At 35.6% G+C, this 14,324-nt stretch overlaps 1 protein-coding gene across 1 annotated transcript in view; it reads left to right on the top strand.

Moving 5' to 3' along the window:
* Positions 1–14,324, top strand: part of CCDC73 (coiled-coil domain containing 73) — a 94,513-nt gene that overhangs the window by 13,025 nt on the left and 67,164 nt on the right. Inside the window, exons 2-4 of the mRNA XM_069470565.1 lie at positions 1,113–1,184; positions 11,828–11,899; positions 14,039–14,074. Of these exons, the coding sequence (XP_069326666.1) occupies positions 1,113–1,184; positions 11,828–11,899; positions 14,039–14,074 (180 nt within the window). The remainder of the gene's footprint in view (positions 1–1,112; positions 1,185–11,827; positions 11,900–14,038; positions 14,075–14,324) is intronic.

The raw sequence follows: 14,324 nt of genomic DNA, 5'->3' as shown, positions 1-14,324 counted from the left end.
CTGCTTGGCTTTGGGCCTCCTTCACTTGACTGTGAGTGTTCCCTTTGTGCTACTTCCCAGAGAAAATCTGTCTTTGTAGCTCTCCCAGCTGTATCTCCCTGTTCTTTTTACTTTATGCTTATTGGTGAGGTGGTGGTGGCAGGATAGGGAAGAAGGGCATTCTCTGATATTCTCAGTAAGCCTCAATCTTAGGTGAACCTGAGTCTCAGGATAAGTTCTTCACGAGTGTTTTGGTGCCTCCTTCATAAGTAATACTAGACTTAGCATGTACTCCTGCCCCTCCCCCAATGATAGAACTGTTGTTGCTTTGTTTTTCCAGTCATCTTCCTCCCAGCTGCCATGGGTTTCCACAAGTGCTCTCAGGTGGTAGGTTTTTTTTTTTTTTTTTTTTTTGAGATAGAGACCGAGTCTCGCTCTTGCTCAAGCTGGTCTCAAACTCCTGACCTCGAGCGATCCTCCTGTCAGGTGGTAGTTTTTATTGCTTTTCTCCTTGTAAAGCTTTTGTCTAGATAGAGTTTTCAGTGGTGACTGTGGTCCCCTTGCCCAGATGCACAAGTTTTGCACTAGTGTCCTTAGCTATAGTTTTTGTTGCCCTTTCCCTGCAGATTAAGAGTTTTGGTCTGTAGGGAAAATAGGAGAGATGGTTTGTGACTGTTCTTCCCCTACACAGCCAGTGCCATGGGGAAAAACTTTCTCATTTCTTGTAAGCACTTGGTGGGTTTCTTACAAGAAAAGCCTGCTAGAGGGTACAAACCTTCATATTTTGGGGACCCCCAGGAGATTCACATTTTTACAATAGCCCACGTTTTGCTGTTAGTAATTTATTAAGGACTTTTAGCTGAATCAATCTTCATACTGGTACTCAGTGGCTTATGTCCCAGGTAAACAAATGCTGGGGTTCAGTTTTTCCCTCCAGGCATCTGTCTCTATCCAGATTTTGGGGTACTTGATAGATCTGGGACCTCAGTTCTATCATAGATTTGCCCATTTAATTTGCAATTTGTCCAGCTTTTTTCTTGTAAGGTTAAGAGGATACTGTTTCTCAAAAGAGCTGAAACTGGATGTTTTAAAGTCTAATTTTCATGGTATTTTTCTTTTTCTTTTTGATTTAGGAAGCAGAAACTCAATATGAAGAGCAAATTGGTAAAATTATTGTGGAGACACAAGAACTTAAATGGCAAAAGGTAAGTATTTTTTTCCCCTCAGATTAGGATTTTTAGCATCTATTTTAAAGTATATTCTAATCCTTATTACAAAGTCAATTTTTACATTTTCTAACATATTTGGGGGTAGTGCATTATTTTAAATAATGTTTCAAGAAAATCCCAAGTAAAACTGTTGGTAACATTTTGGCTACCAGAAAACAGAATAAAAACTTTGTTCAGGCTTTTTCATATTGTAACACTGAGGATAACTGAAAACTACTATGCTATGAACTATTTTACATCTGAGAAACATACTGTATGTTATAGGGGAATTAGAATATTTTGAAAGCAAGGAAACCTCATAACTAGTGCTGTATTTTCCAAGGGCATTGTTACATAATGTAACAAAACATAAAAAAATACTATCAGCTCTTATTTTCTCTGTAGCTTTATTTGTAGTGAAGTACTTGTGGTAGTATTTTTCATGCCTTTCCATCAAAGTAATCTTAACAGCTAAAAATTGCAAGCTTAATTATGATGGTCTCTGTTCGCAGTATTTGGCAATATTGAAACAGGGACTTGAGGGGTAACAAGTCAGAATCAGAATTCTAGACCAAACTAGAAATTATTGAAATTTTGAGGCCAGAAAGATCCACAAGGTTATGCAGAATATATGGTAGTAAAACCGAGGTTGGATTATATGAGGGATAGATTGGAAACAGACCTGTCTGTGGAGAGAAAGAACAGGTAAATACTAAGTACAAATTAAAGCTCAAAACAGATTTCAGAATGTGAAGTCGTATCTTGTTTTTGGATAGAAAGAGTCAATAGTATAAAGTTATCAGATTCACTAAGTTAATCAGTAAGTCAATAAATCCAATTTAAAATCCGAAGAGCATGTTTAGGGCACTTAAGCTGATTCTAAGGTTTATGTGGAAATAAACATACAAGGGTGGCAGGAAATTTTTATAAAAGAAGAGGATGAAATAACCATGCTTGATTTTAAACATATTATAAAACTATAATAATTAAAATAGCTTGGTAGTGTGTATATAGTTATTCAGTGGAACATAATAGAGTCCAGAAATCTAAATACATGAGAGAATTTAGTAAATGATAAAGGTAGCTTTCAAATCAATGGGAAAGAGTAGATTATTTAAGAAATGGGGCCAGGCGCAGTGGCTCACGCCTGTAATCCTAGCACTCTGGGAGGCCGAGGTGGGCGGATCATTTGAGCTCAGGAGTTCGAGACCAGCCTGAGCAAGAGCGAGACCCCATCTCTACTAAAAATAGAAAGAAATTATATGGACAGCTAAAAATATATATAGAAAAAAAATTAGCCGGGCATGGTGGTGCATGCCTGTAGTCCCAGCTACTTGGGAGGCTGAGACGGGAGGATCGCTTGAGCTCAGGAGTTTGAGGTTGCTGTGAGCTAGGCTGACGCCACGGCACTCACTCTAGCCTGGGCAACAGAGTGAGACTGTCTCAAAAAAAAAAAAAAAAAAAAGAAATGGTATTAGAGCTGGGTTCCATCTGAAGAAAAAGCCAGATTCCTAACTTACTTTACAAACTTGTAGGAAAAAAGGAACTTTCATATTTGTTGGCAGTGTATATTAGAAGTGCCTTGTTGCAGTCCCCAAAATATCACCAAAGAACTTGTTAATAAAGCAGCTATGTTTAGTAGGACTCATTGCAGTAAGTGAAAACACTACAGAATCTTAGTAGTGTTTCAAAAGGGGCAAATGAGAATTGGAATATGTAGAGGGCTATGAGGTGTAGGCCTGAGTGGCCTTAGACAGTTCTTTTAAGGCAGGGTATTGATTGGGATTGGGCAAATTTTGTAACATAGTATTTTAAGATTGGCGAATATAGCAACATGAGGCTCTTGAAGCTAGTCTTGAGAGTATATTATTGTTTGATAAACCAGGCGTTTACCCAAATAAACTATTGTCTCAGATAATTTTTTTTGTAACCTGAAACAGTGATATAATTTATTGGTTTTTATAGGCTTATATTCATTAGGTAAAGGTTTCCTGGAAGAGAAACTTAAGTTGTGTTGACACAGGTATTCTCAGTTGTTAGTACTGATAGTACTGTTGTATTGATACAGGTGGTTTCAGTTCTCAGTCTCCTTTTGCTTCTTCAGCCTCAGCTGGAGAATAGAACTTTATTATTTAAAATGTGATCAATCAAGATTTATGCTGCTTGATGATGAGTCATGATAGCATATAAGATTGTTTCTGGTGATGTGTATGTATGTGTGTGTGTGTGTGTGTGTGTGTGTATCTATATTTATGTATCAGCTTTTCCTATTTTCTTAGATGATCACTTGTTGGATCATTTAATAAGTCAGTGGCTGTGCAACAGTGTTTAAGACTCCAGAAGTTGTATGTTTGAACACACCGACATGGAAAAATACTAAGGAAAAGATTATCATCAGAATTTGTAGATCACTTCTAAGCCAGCAGCCAAGAATAGCTATATTAAACCAAAAGAACAGTGGCCATCCCCAAATCACAAACAAATTCAGTTAGTGATTGGACTCATATCATAGAGTGACCAAGAATGCAAAGAGCAATGTTAAGGATAAAGACCTTAGAAATATCATAGTTAATAAATAATGTGTGTTTACTCACTTAAGGTTCTGGATTTATTAACAAAGAGGAAAGCAGATATCTAGGAAAATAAAGAACAAATGCCTGCAAATCAAAGCATCACAATCTGTGGCTCTGATTATCTAGATTGGATATTGGTTTTTATGTAAAGAGTCATAGTGATTATTTCAGGCTTTGTGGACCATGTGGTCTCCATCACTACCACTCAACTCTGTTGTAGTGTGAACACAGCTCATGGGCAGTACTTAAATGAATAAATGTGGCTATGTCCCTATAAAATGTTATTTATAGACACTAAAATTTAAATTCATACAATTTTTAAAGTGATTTGAAGTATTTTTAAAATTCTTTTTCTTTTTAGCCATTAAAAAAGTATAAAAACAATTCTTAGCTCACAAGTCATACAAAAACAGACAGTTGGCCAGATTTAGCCTGTGGGTCATAGTTTGTTGACTCCTGATCTAGATCTTATTCTGTAGGTCTTGGATGGAGGCTGTCTATATCATATATTTAATAGTTTCCTTCTTGATCCAAAGCTCTTGGGTGGAAGCTGTTTCTTTCTGAAGACAACCTGCTTCTGACATTTTCTTGACTCCTTAGTTTTAAATTTCTTGATGGAATGACAGTCCAAGTATTGGAGGGTGAAACCTAATGTCTGTTCATTTAGGAGAAATGAAGCCAAGGATCTATGCCCTGGAGTTTAGCTACTGTGCCAGTAGTCCAAGTACCTGATAGGATGCTTTATTTTCAGGAGACATTATCTCCAAGTCATATAGTCATATAGAGGAAAGGGAACTTTTATCTGTTGGTGATGAGACTATGAAGCATATTGCATTAGTCTCTTGGAGTGCTTTACCACATTTGTATGAAGTAAGGAAGTGTCCAAAATCAGAGAAGTAGTCAACTTTGTAGGGCAATTTCTAACAAGTTTAAATGGTGAAAGCCACTGAGCGTCGAGATAATTGACTTCATGGTATTGTGAGTTAGAGGTAACCTTTTCTTGCTCATGGAAATTCAAGACTGTTAGATTTAATATGCCATTAGCTCTCGACTTTTCCTAAAGATTTGAGGATGATGGAGGCAGTGAAGTTTCTAAATAAATGACAAGGCTTTGCAAAGTTCTTTAATGATAGTCCCAGTAAAATGAATGATTCTGTCACTGGAGATCCTCAGGTTGGAAATATAAAATCAAAAAATTTTTTCCTGTTTACAGACCTGTACCTCTCTGGCAACAAAAGGTTTCAGTTTATCCTAAGAAGATTTAAGCAATGATGAGAAAACATTCAGAACCCATTGCAGGGGTTAATTTTAGGAAGTGCATTTGGAAGTGATTATAGGGACCCTGAGACTTGGATTTACAAGGATAACAGTTTTACCAGAATGGTGCTGGTGACGGGAATGTGCAACAGTGACATCCTCAGTAAGCATGGTAAAATTTCCCCACCAATGCTAATTGAGTGTAATATTCAATTTGTTCATGCTCTGATGAGTAATTTTATGTAAAATTTTTGCAAGTTCCGTTGAGATCCTCTGGTGCCACCAAGTGTCTGTCCTGAAAGTGTCCTGAAAGATTTTCTTTTTGTAATTTATAATCATGTTTTCTTTTTAGACTCTGGAGCCAGTTGTGAGCATTACAAAACAGCCTTTTTAAACTTCTCCAAAGATTTGGCTTTTTGGATATCACAAGGGTCAGGACCCTCATGTGTCATAAAGATTTGTACATTTCCTTTAGTGTTTATGTTATCCCTTTTGGTGTGGCTTTATGATAGCCACCTCTTAGGAAGCATTAGAGCACTTAAAATTGTTGACCATATGAAACTGGGATTCCTGCTGAGGTCAGAAACCCTCATGGTTTCTACAGTATTCCAAAACCCTGGATAACTCCAACAGCGTAGCTGCTGTTAATATTAACTCTTCTTATCTCGTAACAGTTGGCAAGTTTTGCTGCGTGGTATAAGTTCTGTCATCTGGGCTGATTAGAACTCTGATAAGGGAGTCATAATTTAGGTGTCAGTTGAGACTGTTGCGGTGTGCATCCTGCCTAATATTTTTCCCCTTTCAATTTCAAAAAATGACCTACCAACAAAAAAGATTAAACCTAGATTTAATCTAAGGGGAGTTCCTAATAAGTCTTTCTGAGGCGTAGTCATTGCTCAGAGACTAGATCATCATGGATTTCCCCTTCTTTGGGTAATGGCAAAAGAGTACCAGGCTTTTAAAAAAAGTTTCTCTGTAAGCAACATTTATTAGAAATAAAGATCAAAGAGATATTTTACATAGGAAGTTACTGATCTTCAAAATATCTCTTGGAAGACAGTTTGCCAGGTACTCTGTTCAATCCCCATCTCTCTTAAGATATTAGTGTGTGTGTATACATATATTTTTTTCATTAAGAGATAAAAACATTTAATTTTAACCTTTTTAAATTCAAATCTTTATATGCGATGTATAAAATGAACACCATATGTGTATATATACATATATAAAATGAATAACATAAACAGTAAAATTAATCATGTGTGCATATATGTAAAATTAGGTAAGATTATATGATGGACTTAGCAATTTTAGGGGGCAATTGTCAAATAGTATTATTGCATAGTTTTTGCAAATTAAAAATGAGGAATGAGTAAATTAGGTTTTTTTAGTTTTCATGCTTCTTTATTTAAATTTTGATTTTTTTAATCAACAAATAATTACATATATTTATGGGGTACAATGCAATGTTTTGGTAAACCTATGTGTGTGTGTGTGTGTGTATGTACATACATATAGTGGAATGGTTATATCAAGCTAATTAACATATCTATCACCTCACATACTTTTTTTTTGTAGTCAGAACATTTTAAATTTCTTTCAGCAATTTTGAAATATACTTTATTATTAACTATGGTCACCATGCTGTGCAATAGATCTCAAAAACTTATTCTTCCTGTCTAACTGGAACTTTGTATTCCTTGATCAACATCTTCCCATTCCCTCCACCCGACATCTCCCACCTCCCCAGCTTCTGTTAATCACCATTCTACTTTTCTATAAGTCTTACGTTTTTAGATTCCATATGTAAGTGAAATCATGTGATATTTTTCTAATAGTGGGCTTTAAGGTATTATAGTACTGAGTAGAAATATGTGGGGGAGAAAGTAATAAGAGTTCATAGGAGGTGATCCTACTTCCTGAGAACTGTGTTTTTAGTAAGCAACAAAGATTGCACAGCATGAGGAACCATGAAGTTTAAACAAATCCTTAAACTAAGTCAATAGAAGCCTCTACTAGTTTAGCAGCTGATAATATTGCCCTTAGACAAGGAGTTGGCTTTTGCCAGTAGGTCTAAGGGAAGACTGTAGTAAGAAATTGGATTCTGATGATTCCTCGTGGTGTTCTATTAGAACATTAAGGGCTTACCTACATTGCTCAGGTGCAAACAGATAGAAAGCTTTATGACGATTAGGAAGGCCCCAAGGAGGGGGGCTATTGAAGAGTAATTTTTAAATCACAAAATTCTTGTTGAAGTTCCTGAGGGAGAGATTCCATTATTGAGGACTTAAATTACATGGAAGTATAGTGATTTTAGAAATGTTTGGAACCCAGTGTCTGCAATGGCCAGTGAAACTCAGAGAATTTCTTGTCTCTTAGTAACCAGCCTTGGAAAGTATTGAATGGGTTATAATTCATCAGAAGTGATAGATTTACCCCCTTGAGATAAATCATACCCTAAATAGTTTACTTTGTTTTGACAAAATTCTAAACTTTTTTGTGAATTTTCATGTCTTTGCTAAAACAGTAAGTTGATAAATGGAGTTAATCTTAGAGCTCTCCTCATCTTTAGAGCATAGCAAAACGTTGTCTGCATATCATATAACTATAGTGTTACAGGGAAATTTAAGGTCCTTAAGGTTCCTCACTAAATCTCTGAGGTATAACGGTAGAGGTAAATTGTTGACTTTCTTAGGAAAAAACAAATAGGTGTTGACTATCTTGATCTAAAGGGACTCCATAGAAAGCAGAATACATATAGTGTTAAAATATAGTGGTAAAAATAAAATATAGTGGTAAAATATGCAGCCTCAGGTAGCACTGAAGGTAAAATAGTATTTGGGCTCAGTACTATGAAGAAGTGAGTAAAATTTTTATTTTGTTTATGGCCTTAAGGTCCTGAACAAATTTTTATTTTCACTTATTTTGGTTTCTTGACTGGGAAACAACAGTGTTTAAAGACTGGTAGAATGTATGATTCATCCTTTCTCCTTTGGACTGTTGGCTTTAGTTCATCTTTAGCTTCTGGTTTTAGAGGCATTTTGTAAACGTATGTAGAAGTTTAGATGGGTTGATCTGAACTTTGCTGCTGATATCAGTGAAACTTTTTGCCCGCAAAGGTACCACTTCATGGAGCTCTACAATTTGGTTTGATCACGTACAGGTTTACCAATAAGTCAATATGCAAATTAGCTATGATCTGATTATGAATAGGAAAGTCTTCAGGGATCTTAAAAAAAGATCAGGAGACAATTTAATTTTGCAATTCTATTTACATAATAGATCCCTGTCTTTTAAGTTAATGGGTGTGGTGTCACAAAGGAGAAAGTAATATTTCTTACTTGGGGATCCAAGGGAACAGTTATAGGCTGAAACAAGCATAATAATCTGTGGATTATTAGAGATGCCCATTATCTGAGTAGTTCATTCACTCCAAAGGAGAGGTTTCTTTTAATATTTAAAGAAATTTCTCTTTGCAAGTTTGAGGATAAAATGAGAAGTTGGGTGCATGATTTTCCCCCAGAGCAGTACCATTGATTTGCCCACTTGATTTTTTTCCCCTTTATTTTCTTAGCTAGAACATGACAATTATTTTTCTAATGTCCTTTCTGCTTATAATAAGTATCTATAGGTGTCTTTACCAAGAGGCCCATTTCTCCCAGTGCTCGATGAATTATAGTGGGAGTATTTAGTTGTTTTATCTATAAAGCCATCAGTTTATTCTAAGCCCTTTTTGAAGATCTGGATTTGGAGATCTGGTAATACAGCTATTTCCCATTTCAAACTTGTTGCATATTAAATCTCCTGTTTTTGGATTTCAGGCTGTTCACAAAAAAGGAAAGAGCTAGATGTTACCACATCTTCAGAATCTATTCCACAAAGAACCTATTCCTGAAGTCTCCAATGGACTCATTCTTTCCTTCTTCCTTCCTTGCAGGACTGGATTAGAGTTAACTTTATTTTCACAGGAAAAACTTTGGGGATAGCCTCTGATTTTGTCAAATATCTGCAGCTTTTCTAAATCTGTCTGGTTTCCTATACAGTTCTTGGTCATTCTTGGTATCTTCTTTCTTTGCCTTTTTCATTCAAATTTTTTTTTTTTTTTTTTTGGCATCTAAGAATATGAGCCAACTGATAAAGATCGTGGAACATGCAGTATTAATTAGCTGTGGGAATTAAAATATTTTAAACTAATTACTAACTTCAGAAAAAAAGTTGTATGGAAATAAAAATATCATGGCATACTACATGGCTTAACATTGAATAATAATTACATAGTCATGACAGTGTAAATACTGACTATTGATTTAAGCCACCATTTTTTTTTTTTTTTTTTTTGAAGACAGTCTCACTCTGTTGCCCAGGCTAGAGTGCCCCGTGGCGTCAGCCTAGCTCACAGCAACCTCAAACTCCTGGGCTCAAGTGATCTTCCTGCCTCAGCCTCCTGAGTAGCTGGGACTACAGGCATGCGCCCCCATGCCTGGCTAAGTTTTTCTGTATATTTTTAGTTGTCCAGCTGATCGCTTTCTATTTTTTCAGTAGAGACAGGGGTCTCACTCTTGCTCAGGCTGGTCTTGAACTCTTGAGCTCAAATGATCCACCTGCCTTGGCCTCCCAGAATGCTAGGATTACAGGCATGAGCCACCGCGCCTGGCCAAGCCACGATTTTTTAAATTCTATTTTTATTATTAAATATTTGTGACAAACAGAAAGCTAAAAATTAATAAAATAAACATTATATAATCTACTACCTAGGTTATGAAATGATAGATTATTACTTTTTTGTGGAAATATTTTGCTTACCCACACTAAATCAATTCCTTCGTAGTATGTTGGGTTTGGTGGGCATCCTTCCGTGAATGTCTTCATATTTCTTGTGGATGTGTTCCTAAACAGTATGTCATTTTCTTGCATTTTTTTTTTTTTTAAATAAAGAAGCCAGGTGATTTGTTATCATTATTAAGATATCATTTATTTCAGGGCAGGGATAGTTCTTTATTTGTATAAAATAGCAATAGCTGAGGAGATATGTGGAAAAATTAAGATAATATTGTATATCTGCTGATGTAGGAAGCTAAACAAAACTTATCTCCATTATAGTTATTTCCAATGGACACTTCTTTAATATACTGACAAGAACTCAGTGACAGATACATAATTGCAGTATTATTTATGGCCATTATAAATAATCATGTAAATTTTTTTTTGTTTTTGTTTTTGAGACAAAGACTCACTCTGTTGCTCGGGCTAGAGTGCCCCATGGTGTCAGCCTAGCTCACAGCAACCTCAAAGTCCTGGGCTCAAGCGATCCTCCTGCCTCAGCCTCCCAAGTATCTGGGACTACAGGCATGCGCCACCATGCCTGGCTAATTTTTTCTCTTTTTAGTTGTTTGGCTAATTTCTTTCTATTTTTAGTAGAGACGGGGTCTCGCTCTTGCTCAGGCTGGTCTCGAACTCCTGAGCTCAAGCAATCCTCCCGCCTTGGCCTCCCAGAGTGCTAGGATTACAGGCGGGAGCCACCGTGCCTGGCCAAGTTTTTTTTTTTTTTAATAGGACAAAAGGTATCTAAATTTATTTGATCATAGTTTTTTTTTTTTTCAGCATATTATGGGGGTACAAATGTTTAGGTTACGTATATTGCCCTTGCCCCCGCCTCCCTAAGCCACGATTTTGATATAACTGTATTGGAAGAATAGGGGAGGTGGTGTGGGGTAATGGTTGTATAAAAAAGCTAAACTTCCAACTATCATAATAGGAGATCAATAGATACACTTCTAAAATTGATAACATAATTATTTAGAAATCTGCAGGCAAATAAAATTTTGAAAGTGCCACTTTGAAAAATTTGAAAAATTTGTCACTTTGAGACCTAATTTTTTAATAAGAATTATTAACTTTGACAAAAATGGAAGAAAAAATTTAAAGTCATCTTGAATCTAAAGAACAGAACATACAACCTTCACCAAAAAAAGGGGAAGAAGGGAAGAAAAAAAATGGAATCATATATGTGGGGTTTTTTTTTTGTTTGTTTTTGTTTTTCAAAAATTCCCTGGGGTAGTTTTGGTTTTATAAAAAATTATTTCAGACCAGGCGCGGTGGCTCACGCCTGTAATTCTAGCACTCTGGGAGGCTGAGGCGGGAGGATTGCTCAAGGTCAGGAGTTCAAGAGCAGCCTGAGCAAGAGCGAGACCTCGTCTCTACTAATGATCTGGACAGCTAAAAATAGATATATAGAAAAAAATTAGCTGGGCGTGGGGGTGCATGCCTGTAGTCCCAGCTACTCGGGAGGCTGAGGCAGAAGGATTGCTTAAGCCCAGGAGTTTGAGGTTGCTGTGAGGTTGACGCCACAGCACTCTAGCCCGGGCAACAGACTCTGTCTCAAAAAAAATTATTTCAGTGAATTTAAAGACATATATGTGGACAGGTAAGCATTAGTGCTTGGATAATAACATCGATTTCTCTGGAAACCCTAAGACTATATAGTCTGCTTGTGTACTAGAACTATTCATTGTAATAGTAACTTTTAGTTAAAAGATATTTTCTTGAGGAAAGCTTTGAAGCAAATCATGTCCAGTTTAAAAATTTAAAAAGCAATGTGGTTTTATCCTGACGAAGCAACTGGAAGCAGTATTTTTGTATAATGATTCCATGACAATTAATAATAAACTTGGTTTGAAGTTGCATTTCAAAAGCATAACATAATGTAGGCGAAAAAGTATATTTAACTTTTATTTAAATTGTGAATGCAATTAAGATTTAAAATTGAGTTACTAGAATTTGTCTTTTAACTTCTTATAATTTTTAAAATAGGAAACTCTTCAGAATCAAAAGGAAACATTAGCAAATAAACACAAGGAAGCAATGGCTGTCTTTAAAAAGCAGGTAATTTCATAAGGATAGACAAAAACTACAGTTGTAAATACTGCATTTCCTTTTCCTTCTGTGAACATTATGGCAAGCTGTTCTCCATGCTCACCAAAGACGAAAAAGACAAGATGGTATTGTGGAAAGTAGGAAACGAATAAATTTATTTTGAATAACAACCGATGATAAAGTATGTAATAGTCAAATGAGTTAGTTAAGAAGGGAGATTAGGAAATCTGTTTTCCTAGAGATGGAGATGTGTTTTCATCTGTCCTGAATAATGTAAGTGAGTGGGTTTTGTGTGTTCGTGTTCTTTCCCTTCCCTTTCCTCTTTTCTCTTTTATTAGACTATCCTAGAATCTTACCTTTTTCATATTAGCCCACTTTACCCAAGTAGATTGATAACATTATGATGAAAAGTTGAGATGTAAGTAGGGGGATGTCAAGGATGAGGAGAGGTAATTATTACATACTGAACCCTTGGTAAATGTCAACCATCAGTAACTAAGAAATAGAAGTAGAAAAATAAAGAAAAAAGATTGAAGAAAATAATAGCAACACCTTCAGCCAATTTGAATTCTGTAGCTCTTCTTGACTGTCTCAAATTTTTCTTTAGTTCCTAGTTAGAAAATACTAGTTTAAGAAAATGTGTTCTTGTAAAGTATTCTCTGAAAGTTTTTTTCCTTGTATTTATCTCACATCATCATTTTTTATTTTTTCCTTCCTTCCTTTTTATCTTCATCTCTATACAAGTGTGTGTGTTTAGAAAAAGAAATACACATAAAAAAATAAACCTATATAATGTACGTCATTAGTAGGTTAAAGGTTCTTGATAATTTACACCTTAGTATGAATTTGGTTAAATAAATGACAGACTTTCTTCCTTTAATTTGAGGTAGACCTAACCAAAGTTACAGGAGTTTTATTTGAAGGGTAAGGAAACAGAAGCCAAAAGCGTAGCATAATATTCTCTATGAAAGAGTAAGTCTGTGTCTCTGCTATCACAAGGACCTTTGGGCAAAATAAGAATACACATATCTGAAGGGTAAAAGAGAAAGTGCTCTTGTATTCCTTTTTTTCCATCTTTTTTTGTTTGTGTTTACCTCATAGAAAGGATTCTTGAATATAAGTGAGAAGTGTGAAAAAAGAGATAGGGAAGTTCCAACGAAAAACTATATTTCTTGAAAATTTTAGCTAATATCTTTATTGCTGCTTAGAATATTTCATAATTTTCCTTTGGCACATGCACTTTAATTTTTCTGTTTTGAAATTTCATTTTTTAAGAAAGTTATTTATCAGACCACTGTATGAGTTTTAAAAAATTTTCAGAACATACATATTGTCAATGCAAATACAAATGATATTAATTCAGAAAATTGTACCTTCAGAAGATGATACATGCCATTATTTGGGAGTAGATGGCAAAGTATTCAGACATTTAAGGAAAAAACTTCTGGAGGAGAAAATGAAACTATCAAGGTTGATTGATATCTCTAATCAGTGTGATTAAATTGTCCATTTACAACCAGGTGCAGTGGTGTACACTTCTAGTCCCCAGCTGCTTGGGAGGATGAGGCAGGAGGATCACTTGCTCTCAGGAGTTGGAGTCTAGCCTAGACAATATAGTGAGACCTTGTCTCTAAAAAAATTTAAAAATAAATAAATTGTTCATTTACTGACTGGCTTTTTTTTTCTTAGCATCTTGCTCTGTCACCCTGGCTAGAGTGTAGTGGCATCGTCATAGCTCACTGCAACCCCAAACTCCTGGGCTCAAGTGATCCTCCTGCCTCTCAGCCTCCTGAGAGCTAGGACAGCGGAGTGCCATTATGCCTGGCTAATTTTTTTTCTATTTTTTTAGAGATGATATCTCGCTTTTGCTCAAGCTGGTCTGGAACTCCTGACCTTAAACAATTCTCCCACCTCTGCCACCCAGAGTGCTAGGATTACAGGCATGAACTATCATGCCTGGCTGACGGGCTTTTTTTTTAATCCTTTTATATCTTTATTTTATTTTCTGAATCTGAAAGTAACATATTCACATTATATTAAATTCAAACAATATAGATGTGTAAAATGTTTCTGAACTCTCACTGACCAGTATAAATCACTGTTAACAGTTTACCTACCTGTATTTTAATTTTTAAAATTGTTTATCAGTTGCAAATGAAGATGTGTGCCTTGGAAGAAGAAAAGGTATTTATTAATTTTTAAAAATAATTTAAAACATAACTAAATGCATTTAATTGTCAGTTGTTTACCATCATAGAAAAGAGCATTAGTAATAAACTAATGGAGATGGTTAACTGCCTAAAATCTTAGAAACAGAAAGGACCCGAGATAATCATTTTACTTGACTTCTGTCCTTTTACAATTGAGAATACTGAGGCCTAGCAAGATTAAATGACTTGCCAAAGGTCTCACTTTGAAGTGGCAAAGTTTGGAC

This window comes from Eulemur rufifrons, chromosome 6 (genome assembly GCF_041146395.1).
Source record: "Eulemur rufifrons isolate Redbay chromosome 6, OSU_ERuf_1, whole genome shotgun sequence".
NCBI lineage: Eukaryota > Metazoa > Chordata > Mammalia > Primates > Lemuridae > Eulemur > Eulemur rufifrons.
This window is presented reverse-complemented; position numbering and strand designations above follow the sequence as displayed.